Source organism: Tinamus guttatus, unplaced genomic scaffold (genome assembly GCF_059628265.1).
Source record: "Tinamus guttatus ecotype Peru unplaced genomic scaffold, ASM5962826v1 Tinamus_guttatus_pri_ptg000332l, whole genome shotgun sequence".
Lineage (NCBI taxonomy): Eukaryota > Metazoa > Chordata > Aves > Tinamiformes > Tinamidae > Tinamus > Tinamus guttatus.
This window is the reverse complement of record NW_028288866.1, coordinates 542,666-566,692: the sequence shown is the minus strand read 5'-3', so window position 1 is coordinate 566,692 and position 24,027 is coordinate 542,666. Positions and strand designations below refer to the sequence as shown.

At 40.7% G+C, this 24,027-nt stretch overlaps 1 protein-coding gene across 6 annotated transcripts in view; it reads right to left on the bottom strand.

Annotated features, from left to right (window-relative positions):
• Window positions 1-3,749: 3,749 nt before the first annotated feature.
• The window catches only part of PRDM2 (PR/SET domain 2), a 46,801-nt gene continuing 26,523 nt past the window's right edge, over window positions 3,750-24,027 (bottom strand). For 3 of the 6 annotated variants that reach the window (XM_088529532.1, XM_088529534.1, XM_088529535.1), the window contains 3 exons: window positions 21,625-21,735; window positions 15,838-20,191; window positions 13,675-13,892 (listed from right to left, as the gene is read on the bottom strand). In XM_088529532.1, the coding sequence (XP_088385658.1) occupies window positions 13,880-13,892; window positions 15,838-20,191; window positions 21,625-21,735 (4,478 nt within the window). In that variant the 3' untranslated portion in view covers window positions 13,675-13,879. Of the gene's footprint in view, window positions 3,859-13,674; window positions 13,893-15,469; window positions 20,192-21,624; window positions 21,736-24,027 lie in introns of those variants that run through there. The other 3 variants (XM_088529537.1, XM_088529533.1, XM_088529536.1) reach the window with 3 other exon arrangements.

Here is a 24,027-nt window from a genome sequence, read left to right as displayed (position 1 = left end):
TAAACTTCTCAATATCATCGTCGTCGTGAGAGCTCTGCAGAGCTACCAGTGTCAGTCTAGCAAAATTCTACATGCAGAACCTGAGCTTTTTCCCCACCTTCTCCTTAAATTTTCACAAGAATCTGTGATAATAGTCAAAGGCAAAATTTCACATGTTTCATCAGCAGGCACGGGGGAGGTTAAAAATTTGCTGGAAAACTGCGAAATTTTGCCTTGCAAAAAAAAAAAATGGCATACTTTCCTGAATGTACTGTGAAGAAAATATCCTCATGATTATAGAGAAATAACACCCTTTTGCACTGATTCTTTTTTTTTTTTTTCCTTTTTTTCTTTCTGTAGGAAAAATCAACTCCCCCACCTTCTCCAAAAACCTTCATTTGATATCTGAGGGAAAACAATAAAAAGTTTGGTGCAATAACGGGCTATTTCTTGTCAGTGGTGTGGATATTTTTTTCCTACATCTTAGACTGTAATTGATCCTTCAAATAGACCAGTATAATGTAAAGCTGTGTGCTGTGATCGCTTAGTTGATTAACATACATTATAAAATTTTAAAAACGGAGCATTTACAATGAGGGACATAAAGACGTGCTTTTAAAACTGTAGATACATATTTACAGGCTCATGTGATAAACCAGAATTTCTCTGGGGAAAAAATGTTCATATATCACAATTTACACACTTCTCTCCTTGAGTTTGTCAGTTATGTTTTATACCACTCTTAAAATAAAAGCAGCAAAAATAAATTGCACAAAAATGAACTCTAATAGCCTCATTGGTATGCCTTAAAGGCACTAAACTCAGCAGCTTCCATGCCAGAAACTTTGTACTTAATTCAATTACTGCCACTGGAAGTTGAGGGGGTCTCCGAAGAACTGCTATGAACAGATCATTTAAAGGAGGACTGGGGCTGCATGGCAAGAAAGCTCTTCCTCAGCAACATCCTCAAATAACCAGTGAAGAATTAATTATACAGTAAGTGTGATCTTTGACAAAATGTCTAACAAAGCTGCACTGGGAAAATCAAGGAAAATCCCTATCAAAATGTTTTAGGGCAGAGTTTATTAGAGCTGCTTTCTATTAACACTGTGTATTCATTTTTCCAATGATCTAGGTGCTGTCCAGAGACACAGGTAGATAATTCCTGTTCTGAACAGCAGGGTTTACCATACTAATACTAGATGGTGAAAGGAAGGAGAAAATGTGTTCAGGAAAGGAAAGATAACATGCGAAACCAAAGACAGCAGAACTGATACAGAGAGCTACACGTGCAGGTCAGCTTTGAGACATACACAGGCCAGGAAACTATTATTTTCTGTGCTATTTGAGCAAGATTTACAAAGCTGTCTATCAGATTTGGGTCTCATTTTCTATTAGCTTGAAAGAAAAATGGGCATCTCAGTCTTCTAGGCTGCTCTGAAAAGCTGCAGCTTTAGAAGCATTAGTACATCATATATTTTAAGAGTAAATTATTGCTAGCCAAAACCAAAGGGAACAAATCCTAGAGACTCTGAACTCAAGGAAAGACAGGGAGCAGCCGGCTCTTCCTGAAAATCCTGAATGTCGGCGGTCTCACGGTGTTGGGCTGGAAGCATCACTTCCAAAAGTGGGGAGGGGATATAGCTTTTTTTATGGCTCATTTAGTTCTCAGCATCTCAATCTTCCCTCCCTAAAACAATTGCACTTAGAAATCCTCCAATAGGGGTTATCCAAAAAGCCTCTACCTAAATATTACAAGATCCTCAAGACCTTTTCCTTCCAGCTAAACAACATGTAGCTAAAACATTTTTAGGATGAAAAGAACATATTTCAGTTTAAAGCTTTTACACCAATTTTGATTTGATTTTCATTTAAAAGTACTGTTTTCAGCAATTTTACACACATATATACATTATATGTTATATATAAACATATATATGTATCTGTGTATGTGTGTGTATATATGATGATATTCCTGTGTGTGATTGTCACCATTTTGGAGCAGGATTTAAGAGACCTCCTAGCGCTGCCTTTTCCTAAGGGATGTGCACATTTCTCCAGCTTGTCTTTGCCGGCAGCGGCCGCTTCCAGGGACATCCCCTGTACAGGACCAATGGAACCAGGCTTGGGCTGAGGGCCACGAACACAAAGCTCTGCACTCAGAGGAACGTGCTGTCCGATATTGCATGGCAATATGCACGTTGGTACTCTCATTAATTAAATTCTGACCATTACAAGAGTACCAGATTGGCGACAAATGTCATGGGGCTTCTTGCGAATTTCTGAAATTTGGCTATCGGTGTATTTCGCAGAGATCACTCAACAGGTGACATTTCAAAATGAACAAACAAATGAAGCGGGTCCTGACAGACTTCAAAACCAATGGCATCACACCTCTTAAAGCTAATGGTACAAAGTCAAGAGAATGGGGTACCCACAAATGTGAGATCTGTAAACCTCGGCAAAATCTACCACTCTCCTAGGTGGCTTTTTGTGGGATGCCCAGTTCTTTACCCGTTAGCATGTAAAGTGGAAACTAAAAGGATGTAACAGTCTTTTCAGCATTTAATTGCATAGTATGTTAAACCCCTCGCTGTTCACCTAGAAAGAGGAGACGCATCCAAACCTCTGAACATGGTCAACCTGCCTACAGTTGTCTGAACATATCCCATGCCATTCCACTGGCTGTTGATGTAGGGACTTCACCCAGCAGGGACGCAGAAATCACCCTCTCAGCACCAGCATCCACAGTTCATCACTCTCTCGAAGGCAGCAGCCCTGCACCGCGCTCTCTGCCTCTCCCTCTGGAAGGAAGGACAACATGACAGTCGCGTGCCGCTGCTCCCAGCAGAAACCGCCGTCCCTTCATCTACCGAGGAACTGCTCTCACCTCTCATGAGAAAAAGCAGGAGAGGACAATGCTTGAGGGTGACTTCACCTCACCTTTTCCAGGCAAAAGTTTCTGGTACCTGCAAACACACATACGGAGTTGCATTTAATCAGAGTCAACGTCAAGGTTAAGTCATCAAAGTAACTACCTGGCAGCTCCCTGCAATGAGACCCTGTTGCGCGGAGCTGGAGGCAGGACAAGTCAGTGAGCTCTGCAGGGCAGGAAGGCTCGGTTTTATCCTCTGTTAGGATAGGCTTATCCCTCAAGCCTGTCATGGGCTCAGCATAAATCAGGCATGGGGTCCATAGAAAAATAATCAATTATCTACAATTAAAAGGAGTATATTATAGTTTCCTCTAGCATAGCACAAGGAAGTAACTAGAGAATCTCAGTTAAAACACTCTGAAATATTATCTCATTAGCAACGAATTTCATTAATCAGGAGACAGGGTAATTTCCAATTTTAGTAATATGTTCTCAAAACATTTTTAAAAATACATATTTAACAGTTTTAACAATGAATAGATTTCAGGTTGCAGTGTCCTGATTTTGCTGACACCCATTTTCACCTTTAGCTTTTATACATGTAAATATAATGTTCCTTTATCAGTATAAAGAAGGTGGTTAACTGCATGTTACAGACAGAGAAACTAAGAAATGGAAGACAAAATGACTTGCTCGGAGTCAACAGGAAACCTACGAGACGAATCAGTATATTGCCTATTTTATAAAGCAGAAATCTAGATTTCAGGGATGGTATTTGTAAAGTGCTTGGCAATCCTTGCACGCAGAAACACAAGCCATGGCAAGTTCTGCACGTTCTCCGGGAGCGGCGCGTGGCTGCGGTGCTGTACCTGTCTGGTCTGACATGCAGCAGGGTCTATTCCTTGAAGACGTGGGTTGCAGGGCAGCTGGGTTTCTTGCATTGCCTCGTGCTGGTGTTATGTGAGGAGGAGGAGGGACATCTAGAGGCCATGCGGAGCCTGTAATTATACAAAGAGGCAGGAGAAACTCACACACACGCACCAGGGTATGGAAAGCAAAGCAGAGCCAAGTCCAGCTCAGGGGCTTCAGCAGGCTACAGCTCTACACTCCATTCTGCAAGTGTTGAGAGTCACTTATGAGAGTAAGAGGGTCCCCTCCTTTGTTCTGAACTTATTTGTAGGAAGCAAAAAGATCCAACTGGAAGCAGTGTCTAGTCCCCCATACAAATAAAGTAGGAACGATGTAAAGAACAAATAGAACTCAGTGGCATTTTCTTTTTTTTTCAATCTGTATCTGCAAAAGCAGAATTTTACCTTAACAAGCGTAATACCAAACCTGCTTGTGTTTTCCAGACCAAAATGTGCAGTGCACTATTGCCATTACAGCATGCACAGACTGCGCAGCGAGGAATACAGGCGGCCCCAGGCAGATTCACCTGCATTTCGCTGCGCTAAACAGCACCAAACTTCAGACTAACCCAGAAAATTGCAACTTTCTTAGAAAAAAAAGTGGGACCGAGTTTTCAATTGTGCTTCCAGGAAAAAACCTGAAAACATCAGACAAGGTAGGAGAAAATACAAGGCTTAAAATACAATCTCAGTTCAGAAATACACCCAAGCAAAACTTTCCTCAACTAAATGATTAAAAACAAATTCCCCCTGTTTTTAAATCCTTTCGAGACACATCCAGGGTTTTCAGCAGCTGGGGCTGTGGGTCACTGACCCGCCTGCAGTTGTGTCCTTGCTCTCCCTCCCACATATGTCTAACTATTTACTCACCTGTATATGCAAATTCCTCAAAAGCCTCACCAAATCCAACCATTTATATCCTTCAAAGACATATTTTGAAGTATTGTTTTATTACATAACAACCTGCCTAAAAACTTTTAAAGCTAGGTCTTTCTCCAGAGCATCTTTGTAGTTCAATATAGTTCAATATAGCTCTTTAAAGGACATTGCAATTAACTTACTCCTCACAAACAGCTTTTGTAGCAAGGTGCAACTGCATATTAGAATTAAATGTCTGGAAAATTCTTATGGAAACTATCAATTACAACAGAAAAACAAAGCACAAAATTTTTTGTGAAGCAAACACTCGAACCATTTCAAAATTAAGATTTATGGCTAAAATACTCTGCCAAAGTTTTGTTACTGTTGTAGGTAAATCATACTCTTCAGCCTTTGCAAATTTAACACTCAAGCATTAGTCTAGTATATAAAAAGCAGAAAGCAAAAATGAGGAAATGAACAAAAGCCAGACTGTCATTTTTTATCATCCCAGATAAAATCTCTCACCAGGCGAAAGAATACAATATTAAAAATAAGTTCAGTTTATTTTCAGTTCTTTATTATTACTGGAAGACAGAAGGAAATTCCCTTGTTTCTTTTTATTTAGAATATTTCTATTTAAGCAATTAATAATGTAAAAAAATGAATTATTAGTAAGTGCTCATACAATAAATGACATTAGTGTATTTTTGTATCTAGACTCTGTGGAATATCTGCATTTTCAAATGCACTCCCTCGCTTCCTCAAAAAGAAACACGTGAAACATTTTTCCTAACTGATTTTGTTTTGTTTTAAAGCTACTGATCATTGCCTTATTCTTTGGAGATAGAGGATTAGAGAAAGAAGATAAAGAGGGACTGTTTTTCAGATGGTCTGGATGGAATTTGGAACTGAATTATTAACAATCTTGCTGCTTTTCTTTTTGTTCAGGCTTCAATTAACTCAGCCAGCTGAATGCACTGAAATTAAGACAAGAAATACCTGTGGGTACCTGGCACATCTGGGCAGAGCCCTGGCGTTTGCGCAGCGGAAGGGGCAGGAAATCGGTGCCCTCCTCTGCACGGGTATTGCTCAGGCTGCAGCAGGGCCCAGGGTCCTCAAGGGAAACACTTTTTGATGGAAATGCAATGAAACTTCTAGTTAGAAAGTGCCTGCTTAAAGAAACGCACCCAAGCTCTGGAGGTTGAAGAGCAACATTCTGGGTTAGCAAAACCAGGTTGGCAAATGCAGCCGCCCCAGAGAGGGAGGGAGAGCCGAAATCCCCCCTTCTCATGCAGAATCGGTTATGGAGATGGTTATTTTTAGTACTGTCACCTTGCAGCTGCTTGTGCCATCTCCAGGGCTGGGGTAACTGTAAACAGGCAAAAGAGAAGGAATTCCTGGATGTCCCATGGAGATGCAGCCTGGCAATGACAACTCTGTTGCTAAGGGGCCTGCGACCCGGCCTAGCGGCACCGCCCCGCAGGGCCTGCACGACACCCAGGACCAACCGTCCCAGCGCCAAGGGGAACCGCATCGGGAAAGACACGAAATGTGCACGGGAAGCAGCACAGAAACCAACCATTTGGGAGCAGGAAGGACTTGTCTCCACCGAGTCTCCTCCGTAAACTTTGAAGTTTAAATCAGGAGAAAGACTTCTGGCAAACATACTGTTTTCATCATAAATTAAAGACAACCAGAATGCTACTTCTTAAGGTGTCTACGCAAGGATTGCAGCATATTTATTAAACTGGCTTTAAACATAATTGCAATAAAATGATGCGTTTTTTTTTCCTGTAGACAGGGCCTAAAGCTCTCTCCCTTAAAAAGAAAACACACTCGACCTAACAAACAGGTGTCACAAATCACAGGTCTAGCAAGAGTTGCTACAGTAAAAATACAGCAAGTCCTGGCTCCAAGGAGCTTTCCGTTCTTAGACCTTAAAGCACTTCGGGGCAGCACCCAGTATCCTAAATCTCACCTTGCAGATACAGGAGGATACGTCAAGCAAGTTGTCCCCAAGTACTTAAAGGTTTCAACTTATTTTCCTACATAAAATTCCTACTTGCAGATACGCACACATGAGCTAGAAGGCTAGTTGAAACAGCAGATTCTGGCACACACCCTTCCTTCCAACATTCCCAAAATACATTTGGTTTTCCTTATGCAAATCGCCCCGTCTGCCACCGCACTTGTGCAATTAAGACTCCTCCAAGTTGCTGGTTTACTTGACTAAAAAATCTCAGGAGAATTAGCCCAACTACATGCAAGATTGAAGCTGCGGAGCGATTTGATATGGTTGCTACTTACATTAAGGAAATTCAATGAACAGAGCAAAATAGTTGTAGCATGTGAATATAGGTATTTCTTTCTTAATTGGGTAATTTTAGGCTCTGATTTTTACTTCAATTAAAGTGTCTTTTTTGCTGGGCTTATATTTCTAACCCTCTAATTTAAAAATGTGTTTATGGCAGACACACATAACCTCCCTCCAACTTATCTTCTCATAGATGTGTGACAAATTCTACCAAGTATCTCAATGTCTTGTACTGCAGCTACTCTGAGACTTGTGCATTTATTTGCAAAAATGACAAAAGTTGGGTCACATGTCAAGATTTTAATCTTGCAATCACATGACACAAGAGCATAACCTGAATAATATGATTTTATGGTCAGGTCTCTCATGAATCCAAGCTGGAAAAACCTGTTATTGAGATCCTGGCGTTCTCGGCTTTCACAAAGGCACAGAGCAGCAGCCTCTAACCGCAGTTGTTCACATACCACGTTGCCTCTGCAGGAGCATTGCTGTCTCACACGAACTCCAGAGTCACTTTTGCTGTTCTACCTGCTCGCTCTAAACGTGGGATTTCAGTTTTCTGCATTGCTTAGTTCTCTCTCACTAAAATCCTGCCTCTTCTGCCACCACTAACTTCAGTGGTTGAACATCAAAACCACCTTGAGTCCTGCCAAAAAATGTTTCAAACCATGCACAGAATTCACCTGCAGACCTATCTAAAATTAATGTAAAAATGTCATTTTATTTTTACTTGACAAGATTTCCAAAAGCAACCAGTGATCTGAGTGGCTGCTTTAAAGAGACTCAGCACTCAGAGGAAGATCACTCATCTCTTCAAAAATCAGACTCCTTCATGGGATTTTAAATTGAGCTCAAATAAATTATTAGTCACTTTAAGAAATCTTGGTCTAGGTCTATAAAATTAGATGAACAGTATCATTTCTGCAATTTATCTTTCTGCCCTTTTAAAAGAAGAGAGAGCATTGTGCATGCCAGAAGGCCAAGAACTTTGGTTAGAAATAGCCATACTCAAATACATTGTCTATATTGCCACAAGCTAAGCTGATAATTTGATAAAAAGACTTTCTATCTCCTGAACCACATCCAAGACAAGTGAGAAAAAAATGCCATACCTGGTTGATTTTTATTTAGCTTTATAGAGAGATTTTTCCTCCAGGGAGTTCTCAGATTACTGAAGGGCAGTGGAATGGTTTAGCAGAACTAGTGCAACCCTTTGGCTTTGCACTTTTCATAACATAATTTGCTTTAGACAGGGCAGCACATGCTTAAGGAAGGAACCACAACACAAATCATTCCTTTGATTTAGAAGACCCTGGTGAGAAAAAGCATTTTCAACAATAAAAGGGGAATGCGATTTCAGCGTCAAACTAGAGCGACAGAGCAGTCTGAACGTGTAACTGTCCGAAGCATCTCAATGGAGGAAGCAGAATTTATAACCTCTTCTTATGCCCTTTCACACTGCAGGATTTAGTAGAAAAAGCAGCACCTCAATCAAATGCTAGATGAATTCTTCCATGAAGGCACAGCTGAAATCTGACGGAATATTGGAACTGGTTAAGTGCTGCTATGGTCTGCACAGGAGAGGAGGCTGCTCGGGCTGCCTGGGCCCTTCCAAAGTAAATTCCTGCCAAGGGAAGCCAAGGTTCCTAGTGCCAGGGCTGCTCGGACTCCAATCCCACCACGCTGCAAGGACAGGACGTGAACACCCCGACTCTGCTCCTTCCCGTCACCAGCCACCCCAGCAGGTAGCGCATCCTCCGCGTCCCCAGCGGAATCACCACCTGGTAGGAACGGGCCTGCGTTCCTGCAGGGAGTTCGCTCTGCCGTGTGGCACGGGCTGAAGCGCAGAGAGGACCCGGACGGCCTCTGCAGAAACCGGCGCAGCCACCCTGGTGTTTTCTGTTTCTGAAGCTGATGCAAGACAAGTGGAGCAGCACGAGCCACAATTTGCTGTTGAGCTGAAAGGCAGCCCGTCCCCGCTGCACCAGGCAGGCGACTGCGGCGCTCCCGCTGCCGCGGAGCAACCAACGCCGCTGCCCACAACCCCGCGGCAGCTCTGGGAGCAACGTCACCCAGAGGGGGACTCGGACACCCCTGCCTGGCCTGTGAAATCCGACAGGCTTGCAAAGAACAAGCACCTAACAGCACACTGGAGTCCTTGTTACTGATCCTTGGACTGTGTCGCACAAACCTAGTCTGAGTAAGTTAGGAACATGAAATAGCTAATCTCCCCCCCCAAAAAACCAGGCATCCAACAAGCATCCCGAAGTCCAGTGATGTTTTGCTACCTTTTTACTGAAAAAGATTTACGTATTTTAATGTTCTTCTTCAAATGTGTGCTTTCCAAAGTACATGCTACCAAAAGCAGGCGTGCACCATACTGCCCATGTACAGAGGAAAGAACCTAGGAAACTTCTAATGCAGTCTGAATTCCAGCATAAAAAATTATTTTGAGCATTTGAATTTGAAATTTCTTCCTAAATGTCTTCCAAGACATCTCTTCCAAGCAGCCTTTAGCTTCTAGCCTAGAAGACCCTGCAATCACCATCCACTCAATGCTTCACATAGTTAAAGCAATTCACTTTAAAAATTAGTTCAAATTGTTGTGGCTGTGTAGGGGAAGTTTCATAAGCTCCCAGTAAACTAATCTTGTTGAAAATTTCAGTTATAGGTTGAATACAATTTGCTACTGAAATATTCTGCTGTATAGATGGCACAAAATCAGCCTTAGTGCAATACTTTGTATGCTACAAAAATATATGCAACGTTCCATTAGTGCCACAATTTTCATTCTAATTCTTTTAAAAGAAGATGGAAATATTTACCTTTTTTAATAATTCACTTACCACAAAAGCCCAGATCCACAACAGCATGCACTTGTCATTCAGGACCTGTCCTTTATCTCACTTGGGGAATGAAGTCACAAATCTGAACAGTGAAAATAGCAACTTCCAGGCTAAGGAAAAGCTGCAGTTCAGTAATTCACGCTGGACTCTCGCAGGGCAGCAGCCTCTTCTACTGCTGCTATTGACGATCTCACAGTATTATTGTACCTTTTTTTTTTTTCCGTTTCTTAAGAATGGAGAAGACATGCTTGGCACTCAGCTTCTAGCCCTCACACTAACCCCAATATTTCCCTTTCTTATTTTATTATCCTTTAACTCATTTTGCCATATTGTAAATTCTCCGGGACATCATTTATCTCTTACTCTGCAGAGGGATAGCAGGTTCTCACCTCGACTTCTCAAATAATATTGTAGCATATGGATTTCATAGCCGCTTTTCTGACTCTTATGGTAATTAAACAAAACCTAACAAAGAAACCAGCACGGTTTCTACTTTTCAAGCAACCATTTCAAACTACCTTTCAAGAAAAAACACCCTTCATGTTATTATAAATGGGCGAATTGAACAATGTCATACTCAAAAGAAGTGAAAAGATAATATGAAAAGGATTTAATTACACGTGGATGCCAGTTTTAAATGTATGACCTAAAAGTATGCATCAGCCAGACGTTTAGCCCTGAGACTGAGATCCTAACCAATGTTTAAGCAGACATAAAGCATGCAGGAGAATGGTATTCACTCCCAGATTCCCACCTTTAAATTGAGAAAGTAGGTATAAATCTGCCAGGATCTAGTTTACTATGACGTCTAAAGAAAATAACTACAAACTAACAAATACTTTAAAAACTTCTAAAAGGCAGTTTTTTTAAAAAAGTTCAAAAATGAAACTCTTCCAAAGAAAAAACTTGCAATATAAACGCTGACAGAGCATAGCAGCAGAACGATGCTCACCTAAATCCATTAATTTATAAGTAACTCACAGAAGTGCTGCTGTTTCCATTCAGGAATACAACATGCAGGAGACTGTAGTGCAACGTTTAGGCTGAGCAAGGTGCAATGCACCCTCTCAGAGGAGCTGGTTTTAACTCCTCCAAGCATACCAGAGAGTAGGAAAAAAGGGAAACAACCCATTAAATTTGCTGCCTCCATAGATGTTTCACTGCTGTTTTTGTTACGCTGATGCTGCATTTGATCTGCGCTAAAAGGCCAGTTACGCTCCCATAAACAGGAGAAGCTTTAATTGTTTTCAATGTCTATTTGAATATATTTCCGGAACTGTCAGCATTTTGTGGGCATCGTTATAGCTTTATTATCGTAGTATTCATGTAATAAAGAGTAATAAACCCCAGAGAAATTCCATTATGCCAACGGCATGCAGGAGTAATGCTAACTATAGGACTTGCACATTCCCTATCTGGGAGGAAAGGGCTGCTCGGGACCGACGCTCCTTCCCTGCTGCTTCCAGCTCGCCCATTCCCAGCGCTGGGCGCATCTGTCCCGGGAGCTGCCGTGCACGGACCTGCGTAAACCGTGTCGGAGCAGCAGCAGCGCCGGCCACGGAACCGCACGGAGAGACGCGGGAAAGGGGCAAGAGCAACCGCCCCGGCATCAAGCAACGGGAGAAGGAACACGGCTCGTTTATGACCAGGTTTGCTGTCAGGTATCACTAACAAATGTTGGCAACACGATCAAAATACAGTCCTAGGACCAAACACCTGATGGTATTTTAGCTGATAACAACATAAGATGTGAAATGACTTAAGGATAAGATTGTGCCCCACTTCTAATAAATGAAAAACTGCAGGACAGTTTCGACTTGTTTTCTAATTATCACAAAATATCCAAATACGTCTATGGGTTTGTAAAATATAGTTATTTTCACTGAGGTAAATATAGCAAAACCTAAGCAATGCGAAAACCTTTTACTATGACTTTCCTGCCAATTAACTAACTGATAAGTAACTGGCAAGATAACATGGATCAAGAATTCCTCCTAGTTATGTTTTGCCACAAACTACAGAGCACATTTTCGCAATGCAGATGTACCTGCAAAAACAACCAGGACTAGAATTTCCATAAACTTCTGTATCATTTTATTGTATCTTCCCCATCAGTTAAACCTTAGGGACAACTTTGCTATGGCCAAGATGATGACATCTTCATGGAACAACTTATCCCGTTCGGAAGCAAACTGGGATCTTTTGCCAAGATCTCATGCGAACAGAAGTATTAATTTGGATAGACAAATGCAACATTGAAAATTTGGAAGAGACCCAAAGATCCAAAGTGTGTTTTCAATTACACTGCTTCAGCAGCATCAAGCACGTAAAAATTGAATATTGCAGTATCAGAAAAACAACTGAGGATTAGACTTCATTTTCACCATTTAAATGGATATATTAACTACCTTTACAATAAAAATCAAAGATTAACTGTCAAATTGTACAGATTTGTTTTAGGGAGCAAGGTGTAGATAAGTAAAGGATGCAAGCATGCTTAATCCCTTCTAGATGTACATTGTTTTATTCTTCCTCATACATTTGGTTTCCACACCAAAAAGCATGTTTTCCACAAGTTTTTAAAAAAGGTTAACTTTATTGGTTACAGTTCTATACTATGTGGCACGAGATTCCATCTAGCTGGTCATTAAGTGCTTGCAACATCACCGACCCTTCAATGCCCCTGCCACACCGCGCGGTGGCTGCAGGCTGGGCAGGAGCCCCTCTCTGCTCGCTTACCTGCATCCAAGGCATCTCCAGGAAGGCTACAGCGCTCAAAAGCAAGGACAACCCCATTTGTATGTCAAATCGAAATTTTTAATGTTTTCATCAGAATAGACTTTATATCACTCTCCAATAAAAGAAACAATATAACTAACAGCAAACTTTCATACAGGAACACGCTCCGGATTAACAACCCAAAATGAAAACAAAACGAAATTAATGCAAAATGTAAATCACATATAGTACAATTGAAGTGTCCAAAACGATTTAAATAATTTTAAATATTTTATTTTTTAAACTTGCTACAAATGCTTTGTACAGTATTTCAACATAAAGTCCCCATAACAGAAATGTAACAAAATGGGAATGATAGTGAAAAGTGAAAGTTAAAGTGGCACAAATTCACCAAACAAGTATTAAACTACAATTTTTAAGAGGTAGATTACTTTTTAAGTCAAGAACAAAAAATAAAAGGGGTGGGTGTATAATGAAACTAGTCACTTTCCATCAACTCCATCATTCATCTTGAAAGCTTTATGAACACATGAGAAATGATATTTCCATAAAAGCTGTTTAAGAACAACAGACCAATTTGTTGTTTTATTAGATAGAGGTGTGAGACCTTTCAGAGCAATTATATATTTAACTTTCAAAATATACAGGCACGTAGCCCTGTTCTACCCATTTTATCAATAAAAAGATACACTGCATTCATTATAAATTGGTATTGTTATTTCATTGCTATATAAAGTTTTATTTAAATGTATAAATAGGAACTTGGAAAATTCATAAAACATCCCAACCAGGCTTTTCCCCGTCATATGCTGGCCCTCTAAAAGACTCAGAGTGAGAAAAGGTGGGAAGAAAAGGAAATTCTGTCATGCTAGGTTCCTCTCTACTGATTCATTTAAAAGAAAGAGACTTAATACCTGACCAAAATACTTCTGAGTGTAGCAACATTTTTATCCCTGAATCTACACGACTGTTGATGAACAGGGAACCGGCCTTGCAAGGTTGACAAGTGACCTGTTTGCACGCACACCGTTCCGGAGGGGACGGGCGCCAGGCACGCAGCTGGCTAGCAGACTGAGCCAAGAATTCCTCTGCTTCTTTAGTGTGCCCTTGATTTCAACAGTACCCTTCTTTATCTGAATCATCCTGTAGCTCAGCATGGGTGTCAGGTACCAAATAGGAAAATCTACACCTGGCCCTCAGTATTAGCAAGAAGCCTGCAGGCAGTTTTATGAGTGTGAGCAGCTTCAGCTGGTCTCGCAAGCCTGGTGGATTTCACAGCCATTGTCGTAGTGCTTATCCTACGGTGAGCATGCAACAGCTCTACCATGGCATTAAGGGATTTTTATTTGTTTGGTTTTTACAGAAGATTCCTAGAAAATAAAAAACAAAAACTGAATATAAATGACAAAACCTATTTGTGAGTGGAGGATGTTTGCACAGAAATGGAAAGGTAAAAAAACAAGCAAACAAACAAACAAAAAAAACAAATTTGGAGACAATTACTACATGAAGCAAGTGGCCTTGGAAGAATAGTAAGAATCAAGATCTCCTGGAAAGAAACCCAATGTCTACATAGAGTAGAATCAAAGTCACCCTGTGATGATGTTTGCCGTGATGACATTAGTGTATAAAGGCAAAAAAGGAAATGCTTCACTCTTGATATAAAGAGATAATGCAATGAGCCGTTTATGAACATTATTTCTGACACAAAAAGCAAAAATTCTTCTAGTGTAACTATTCATTAAACCAGACTGCAAGGTGCCAAAATGAAGAGTATCTGAAACAGAGAAATCTTACTCCCAAGTAAAACTTTATTTCCTCCAAATTCTATTAAGCAACTTCTATCCGCACTGGTTTAGAAATATTCTTTTTGCGTAAGGTTGAGCGCTTAATTTAGATGGAAAGCCATGTCATTCTGGCTTCAAATTCTAGTGATGATGTAAAAGATAGTTTTGCACATACCAGTAAGGAACCCATCAGAATTAAGTGACACAAATACACTAATGACCTGGGAGAACAGGCAGGGTTGACTCTTCCTCTTCACTAAAGGCATTTTCTATGTCATTAGCCAAATTCCCACGATGTATCTTTTTCCTTCAGATTGTCCTGATTTGGGTATTAACAATTTATGTCCCATTCCTCTCTAATCTAGCAACATGAAATGCTTCTGCTCTGCTGGGGCTTTGCTGCACACGCAGTGTTTCCTCAGCACCGCTGCCCAGAAGCCCTCGCCGTGAGCTGCTCTGGGTTTGCCGCGTCGCGACGAGCGGAGCCGGGGACACCCCGAGCGCCTGAGGGAGCTGCCATTCCCCCCTCCAGCCCTAAACAACTGCTTGGATAAGAGAAACTACCTTTCACCAGAAATCTCGGTGTGGCAATCGCAGCCACGGACAACCATTCAATATAAGACAGCTTTAATCACCAAACACCATTCCCAGGGAGTTTTGTGGAAGTCACTGAGGCAGTTCAGGTGCCTATGCCAAGAACTACACAGCAGGAGCCTGCCAACAGAAACGCCAAAGTTTTCAAACTATCCTGTTGATTTGAGACTACACAGTAACTTTAAGTGGGACTCAGGCACATAGATTAAGATGGTTTTTAATTTTTTTTCTGCTTTTAAATATTATCTTTTCTTGTGATTAAAAGAATACTTTATCTCAAAATGAAATATAGCAGTACTTTAGTTATAAAATTTGTTTATACTAAACATAAGGGCATAATATTTCTCACAAAGAAATTGCACATTCTTACCTCTATAGAAGAGCAACAGATGCGTAAGTCTTTAGCAATCTGACTCAATTAATTTGTACATAGTTTTTTTTGAAGTACTTTTTTTTTTAAATTCGATACACAGAGAATATCTTTTATTGAAGATCAAAAAATCCAAGTTCTTTTGATAAACAGGTAAAGATGCAGTCATCATTTTTAGCTTAATGAACCACCATAAACTAAACAGACAATTATTTTGGGCAACCACTGGCTGGATATCAAATACAAGGTTGTCATCTTTAAGTACATTATATTTATTGACATAAGGTTTATATGCACTCAGGCACTGATATTTTTTCCCAGCATTTTCAGTTCAATTCATAAAGACATTTTCTGTACAAATTATGCATTATTTCCTGACAACGTGAAAAAAATGCAGTAAGTATGTACATCATACCACAGCACGACTGAGCTGCTAACGGTGTGTTGTAGAAACCTCAACTTTTCTTTACTCTAAACATGAGAAACTTGAAAAAGACCAAGAAAAATAGAAAAGCAGCAAGCAAAGTGTTCCTGTTTTGTTTGAACTTCAAATTAAAAGCTTACCTGAAATCTTTTAGTTCTTGCTTTGTACTGCTTTCATCTCTCTTGTTTTCTGCTGCCTCTGCATTAGCCGCCTGCTGTAAGCTCCGTGTAATGGGGCCTCCAATCCTTTCTCTAGATTTTACACTGAACCTGTCTGCTTTTTTCTTACTTGCCATAGCAGACTTACTTGGCAAAACAGCTTTATTATTCCTTTGTATTCTCACATGCAATTTCCGGGATGCTTTGCTTGAGATGCCAGAGGAACTGTTCTTAGCTACCACTTTAGTTTTTTTCCCTTCAACATGAGTCATTTTGGACACTCTTACAGGACTAGAGTTCCTCAATGCTGAAGAAGAAGAATTTGGCTTTTTAGAGCGAATTGGAGGTACAAATTTAACACTTTGCTTTGACTTGAAGGACGCAGAGGGCAGCTGAATTTGCGTAGGTCCTGAGGTTCGTGCTCTTGTCTTGCCCAAGTGAGCCTGCATACTCTGCATTTTGATTTCTGCATCCGCTGTTCGCCTACGCTGGTTGTTTCCTTTTTCAGTGCTCGCAGTCGATGAAGAACTTGCACTTTTTTTGGCTGCATTTTTTTTAGAGGAGGGAGAGATGGGTTTTTTGGGACAGCTATATGATGCATGTTTGTTCAAACTTCCAATATAAGTAAATTCTCTATTACAGTAAGGGCAGATATGAGAGTCCGACTCAGATGGATTATTTTTCAATTCCGCCTTCTGCTGTGCAGATTTCTTTTTTTGCAAAATAGCTTTCTGGACAAGCTGGTTTTTCTTTTTCAATGCACTTATTTTCAGTTTATTTGAGGACATTTTGCTTATCTCAACGTTGAAATTAAGTCTTTTAGGCTGACCCATTCTTCTGAAGGCATTCTTTCCAGGGCCAGCTATAACCACCAGGCCATTTTTTGGCTGCACTGTCTGTTTCAGTGGTACTGGATTTTTTTTAGGTGTGTATCTCTTTTTATCACTGGCAGATGCACATGCCAGTATGTGTTTGTGTAGCTCAGGCATATTATCAACACTTTTTCCACATTTTGTGCAACGAATGGCAGTAGTAAAGGTCTGGGGGATATTATGGGTAGTGAAATTAGTTGCAGTGACTCCAATACCCATAGGATTACGATGGTGATACTGAAAGGGAGGTGGTTTAAAGCTTGGATAGTGTTGATTGAGGCCCATACGAACATCTGGATCTTTAGCTTTTACCCCCGAAGCCATTATTTTTATAGTAGTATACAACTCTTCTGAGGAGTCGTTTAGATCTTCATCATCCTCCTCTTTAGCAGGGTCTAGAGCATCCTGGGGGAAGCTCTGCATGTGCTCTGCGTTCGCCTTGCTGGGGTCAGTGAAATTCTGGGGTCTCAGAGTCCCACTTTCAAACTCATGATGGGTGCATTCTTTGTCCGGATGGAGATCGCGCTGATGCTGTTGCAAATTGCACAAAAAGGCAAACTCCTTTTTACAGACTGAACAAACAAAGATATTTCCTACTCCGTGAAGCAGAAAGCGATGTTCTGACAAGTCTGTTTTATCCCTAAAAAGCTGTACACAGAATTCACATTTGAAGGGCCATTCTTCAGCATGAACAGATAAATGCTTAGTTAGGTCTTTAATAGAAAGAAAGGGTGATTCACACACATTGCACACAAAGTTTTTATTGAACGTTTCCTGCACTATTCCTGATTCAGCTGAAGTTTGAGGATCTTCTCGTGTTTTTTGTTCACTATCAGTTTCTTCCTGCTTTATAATCGGGAGAGTATTTTCAAGATTATCGGTAGAGGAAACGACAGAAGAAACTACTGAAAGAGGAGGCGGAGATGGAGACGATGACGATGATGAAGAGAAGGAGGAAGATGATGAAGAAGAGGAAGAGGAGAGAGTAGGAGGACCAGGGGAGGCAGCAGGTTCAACAGAAGGAACAGGAGATGGAGAAGGAGAAACTGTAGGTGAAAGAACAGGTAGAGGGGACTGGGCAGTAGTGTTGGACAGCGGTGATGGGCAGGAGGACGTGTTAGTGGCGCTGGCAGAGGCATCTGGAAGTGGTAGCGGGATGGTGGGAAGAAGGGGAGGAGGGGACGTAGCGACCGTTAGCACGGGAGGGCAGGGCGGGGGGGAAGGGGGGTTTGTGGGTGTCAGCAAGGGAGGCAGCTGGCACGCGGCAGGAGCAGACGGCTGCGGCACGGGGGAGACGGAACCCACGGGCTGAGCTTCAACAGAACCTGCAAACAGCCCGGGCTCCGCAGGAGGTTCTGCCTGAGCTTCCAAGGATTTGCTGGGGCTTGGGCTTCTGTTTGCGCTGGAGGCGCTGTCCATGGCTGCATCCATCCCGTTATACTCGTTCAGCAGAACCTTCTGTAACATGCATGTGGTTGGTTTCTTCTTCTTAAGACCACTACAGGTTGGCTGCATGGAATTATTTTCTTTATACTCCCTAATTTCAGCATCACCACAAGGCTTCTTATGCACGCTTAAGTCTAATACAGATTCCCAAGGAACTTGATTCTTATTTTTGACATCAGCTCTTTGTTTTACACCACTAGATAAATCCAGTGGCTGCTGGTTGCACACATTGCCAAAAGCTGGAGCTGCTGTCCAGTCCTTAGATACTTTATAGTCTTCAAAGCAAAGAGGGCTCATAGGCTCTCGTTCTTCCCTTCCAGCCAAGCTCCAGGCAGGTGAGTTGCTGTGGCTGTCTAACTTTGGCATTTTTGAACTCCGAACACTATCATTCCACACAGTTTTTCCCTCACCTGATTTGACAAAGTCTCGAAGTACTGGACTATGCTGTGGAGAGCTGGGAGGAGAGCTGGTCCTTCTTTTGAACCTACCAGATACTGGAGGCAAAATAGGTGGTGATGTAACAGAGGGTCCCAGTTTAGGGATTTCACTTGATGGAGTTATCTTCTTAGTATCCTGTGTCTGAAGCAGCTGCTTTAATTTTGATGACAAATAAATACTTTTATCTTTATGAAAAGTTAAGTTCTCTGTTGAAATGCTAAGAGGAAGATTTAAGGAACTAGTAGGAGTTATAGGTTCTGGGTCTATTTCAGTTTTTATTTTTGGTACAAGAGGAGGGCTAGCTGTTCTCCTCTTTTTGGATTCACTGCTCCCAGTGCTGGAGGGCTCCTTGGGAGGTTCGTTCACATGCGTTTGCGTAACCTTTAGATTTTGGGAAATTTCCACTGTGACTGGACTGATTATACAATTTAGTCCATACAGGTCTGTAGAGTTAGACTCCATCTGAATCACATCGCAATTGCTAGTGCTGCTGTTGGACTGAATTTTACCATCAATATAATAATTTAAGTTTTCAGAGATATTGCTGGAAATATCCATAATATAAACATCATCCACTTCACCTTCCTCTTCCACTTCCGTGCTTGCTATGTACACACTCTGGACTGCTGGGGCCTGCTCCGTTTGAAGTTGCGGCTCTTCAGGAAAGAATCCTTTTCTTCTGACACCTTTGGGAATAAGATGTCGCTCATGAACCCTACGCTGATGTCTCCGCATGTTGGTATGAGTCCCAAAAATCTTTTTGCAGTATTTACACGGATGCAATTCTTTGGGTTCCTTATTTTCTTCAGCAAAAGCAGAGTTGGACATTTCTTGGGAGACTTTCTCAGAATCCAAGACTACGGAATCTTGCACAAGACTGGAAACATTCAAGTCATCTTTAAGACCGTCATCCACAACTACCTGCTCATCACCAACGTTATCCAGGTGTTGCGATGACGCTAGCGTTAAGAACGGTTTCCTTTTTGGCCCTGCCTCATGACGCCGCTCATGTCGTCGCCGGTTAATCTGTGTACCAAAAGCCTTCCCACAATATCGACACTTGAAAGCGTGGTTAATAGTAGATATATGGATGTGCATATGGCGCTCGAGTCCTTGCTTTGTTGTAAACTTCCTCTCACAATGCTGGCACGGAAACATGCATGTTTCCTGGCAATCTCCATTGGATTCATCATTTGCTTTTGGAATTTTCACAACAAGTGTTTTCTTTGGAGAGCTTTCTGGAGAGTCTTCTGACATACTCTTTTGCTCTTCCATTGAATCTAACTTTTCTTCACATATCAAAGGCATTTCAGCATTTTCTGTAAGCATACTGGTATCTTCTATGTCCTCATCGTCCTCATCTTCATCCTCCTCCTCTTCCTCATCATCATTGAAATCATCTGATCCACAGTTTATTGATGCTCCCTGGGTGTCTTCAGTTACCACTGGTGACTCATTGGTGGGACTGGGAATCATCAACTTAGGAAGTACATCTTGATTTACCATTTCCTGAATCACAGCCGTTTGTTCAACGGAGAGCACAGCAGAAACAGAAGGCTTTTCATCTTCCTCCTTAGGACCTAATAAACAAGGCATGAGAAGTATGAGCCATTTTAACAGCCATCCAAAATATGATACTCTTCTACCTGCCCTCTATCACAAAAAAGTCAACATTAATGACCTAAAAAACACTTATCAGTGTCCTAATTTGGTTGTGAGAAAAAAAAGAAAGAATATAACCGTACTCAAATGTACTTTCTGGAGCTTCTGCAGAACACAGACCACTACTTAATGCAGTAAGAAACTTGAGAAGGAACATCACGATCATAAGGCCTAAATGAGTCTGAAGAGTACTGCAATATTTCAGTGTGGACTTCAGAACACTTCAACAATCCTCAGAAAGATTTTCATTGACTTTTCTTATTGCAAAGAATTGTCAAAAAAGGAGTAGAGAAATATCTTAATACCTATAAACAAAACAGAGGAAAATTTTTGCACTCTGGGCATTTTCAAATTCTTACATTTTTACTTTGGATTTGTACTGTTTCATAATGCACAGCAAGACCTCCTTCCTAATCCTACTTCCCATTCTTTAGCCACTGCCTTGTATGGAAGTGTCCTCCATTTCCCAATCAGACACCGCATGCGTCTCATTTGTTGCCACAGACCATCTGTTGCCATAGTTTCCTAACCACACCTCTGCTTGCCAGTTTCATCTACCTGCTGTCAGATGCATCCATTTCTGAAGAAAATATGTTTTTGTTAATTATATGTTTTATAAACAGCTACATGTGCAGTGAGAAGCTCCTCTCCATTCACTTGCTGGGACAATGGTGCATATGGCACAGAAGTAAAACAAAGGAATGAAGGAAGGGAAAGGGCACGGATCAAAAAAGTTCAAGAGTAGAGCTCTGAAATAAACATCTTAAATATTTTTCAATTACATCCATGGGAGAGGCAAGTTGTACATTCTTTTAAAACAGACATTAAACATCCTTCAGTCATTTCACATACACTGCATGTGAGAAGAGCAAAGCCAATTTAGAAATAACCTTTGCAGAGTATCTTTCGGACAAGCAGCACACAGCTATTCCTGTGTTTAGAGCTTTTATTCCCCATGAAGTTGCTTTCTGTTAGAGAGCTGTGCATCAAACCAACCAGTAAGACCAGGTAGGCAGAAATGTAACTACTATATAAGGACGTATTCTTCCCTAGAAAAGTAATAAAGAAATAACTGTATAACTAAGTTCCAAAGACGTCTTAGAATAGGGATTTTTCTCTGGTTTGATGTTCTGAGGAATTTAGATTTACATCTAAGTGTTTCGGCACATTAGTTTTTCCATATTTTCAGAGTTGTGTGCTTAAGGATATAGACACCCACATTACTGTAAGAAGGCTGGGCACAGGATACAAACATGTTTATCTTGCTGGTCTGCTTAAGATATTCAACGTGATTGGTGTCCCTCTAATTTAAAAAGACAGAAGAAAAGTTAAGCCACTTGAGAGCTCTCACCCTCTTTAGAATCCCTCATATCTGCAGAAGTAGAATCCAAATCAGTCTTTTTCTGCTTTGTATCCGAAGTCTTCTTTCCCTTGTTTTTACTCTCCTGAGTCTTTTTCTTGCCTGGGAGAAAAAAGCATCTTTATCATTCCTGTTCGGTAACTTTTCATTTTCATATCAGAAGTTAATGTTAACACCACATGCTAAAAGTGCTAAAAGGCCAAAGTGTGAAACAAAGTGAGGAGTGGGGGCAGGAAGATGACTTGGAAATTACACATCAACATATTTAATTTTCACATCTGTTCTGTGATTATAAATACAGCAGCAAGTCCTATGGTCTAGAAGAAATGCAAAGTAAGGACACATTGAGTTTCTAAAAATCCAAAGGATTCTGAAAGAGCAATCAAACTTTATGGCATTGTATTGTCTGAACTTAATCCACTTATCTCATATAGTTACACAAACCCTTCACATAGCTACTAGATTCATGTATCTAATATTAGCATACCGAAAATATGAAACTGGTTTGCATACTATTCATCTTTAATGTCAACTGGAAGAAGTGGAATCCTACAGAGGTTTCTATACTTGCCTGAACATTCTGAATAATGACCTGGATAAGACAGTTGTATTAAAAGCAATGAAGTATAAACATTACCAGAAGACTGAAAGCAGCATGATCTGGATCAAAAGGCAAAAGCAGTAAAAACACTTTAGATGGAATTGGGTAACAGCAATGAGGTTCTTTATGATGTCCACTGACACAAACAAGTTTGCCAACACTTTCTGCTTGCAAAATTAGGAAGCATTCAAGAGTTGTGCAGGATGAACACATTGTGAAGGTTAGGATAAAAAGGCATTATGCAAAGACTGAATCACTGATGGAAGACATACTAAAAACTTCATTAACTTCACTTACTATTGCACTACAAAGGTGTAGTATCATTTTATTCTCCATGGGCTTAAAGATTCAGTCCAAATATCTTCTAACTGAAGTCACTGCAAATACTTTATTTCACTACAGACTGGTATTTTACATACAACCCTGCAGCAGAGACACCCATTTCTTCTGAAACTTTACACTTCCACACACCCACCTCTTAGGAACGAGAATTCTCCAGAAACAGCCATCCAAATTCCTCCTTTACTCCCTCTAACAAACACAGAGAACGCTACTCTAACATACCCATCCTTCCCTCTACTCAGAGGTGTGAATCATAGCCCTAAATCCATCTCTCATTTGAAAGCACATTCTTCCAACTCATAATCCTGTCAACAAGTTCCTCCTTTTCCCTTAAAAATATTTTTCACATCTTGCGCCAAGAATCTGCAGATGCCTTTAGAGAAAAGTGCTCCTTTACTCAAACAGGAATTTTCAAAGTATGTGCCCCCTCCTCTAGAACAAATCAGAGAGAAGATCAGCTCTAAAAAGAGCATGCTTTTTTTTTTATTTGAACAGTCTATATTATATAAATAATCACCTACATTTATGTCCCAAGGAGCTCGAGTTTAACTGTCTCTCCCTGAAATGTGTTTCAGTTTTGGGCCTAATTACTCCTTTTTTCTTATTCCAAGCTAAGAAATCTTAGTCCGAGAAACTGATAGTACAGTCAACATTCAGAATTTTTTGTCTTTGGAAAATATATACACATCCTTAACTAAACTAGGAGTTATCTCTTAATATGCTCAAATATTGTAATAATCACTATCTTTAAAACTTTCCTTAATGAAGGAACTCCAGTTCATTTAATGGTACAACACGAGGCTTCAATACCAAACACTGGCAAGTTGCCACAAGATTCAGTGCGCATTTCGGTGTTCACACAGACATAACAAATTTAAGTGCTTCTTTATTTGACCAGTTACTTAATATTGAATTTGAACATAACTCAATAAGCACCTCTAATGCTCCTAATAACAACTTGCAGCAGACAAGTTATGAGTAAGGAGGATGTCAAATACATTTCCAAATCTCTCATGAAATGTAACACCAAGTTACACTGGTAACGCATTTCTAGGAACTAGGCCCGACAAAAATGTCAGTCATTTCTAGGGAATTGGACACTCATCACAACTCACATTAGCAGCAAAGCATCAAAACACAGCCTAGCTGTTAGACACTTGGCAATTAATTTTTTGCAGACTGCCTATCCTTTGAAGAACAGTATCAGCATCTGGACTTCCAAAGTGATGTTTTAGACGCATGTCCTGCACCTTTACAGATAAAACCAGAAACAAGAAGGATAAGAGCAGCCCATGGACCACAAAGACTACTGTTGTGTCCTTCCTCCCTGCCCGTGCCATTCCCCTCTAGAGAAGGATTCAATTCCTAAAAAGAGCACCGACACACAGAGCCTCCCTGCTTCTCACGTGTGCCAAACTTTGTCATGGTTAGGGAGGTTATTTCACGACACG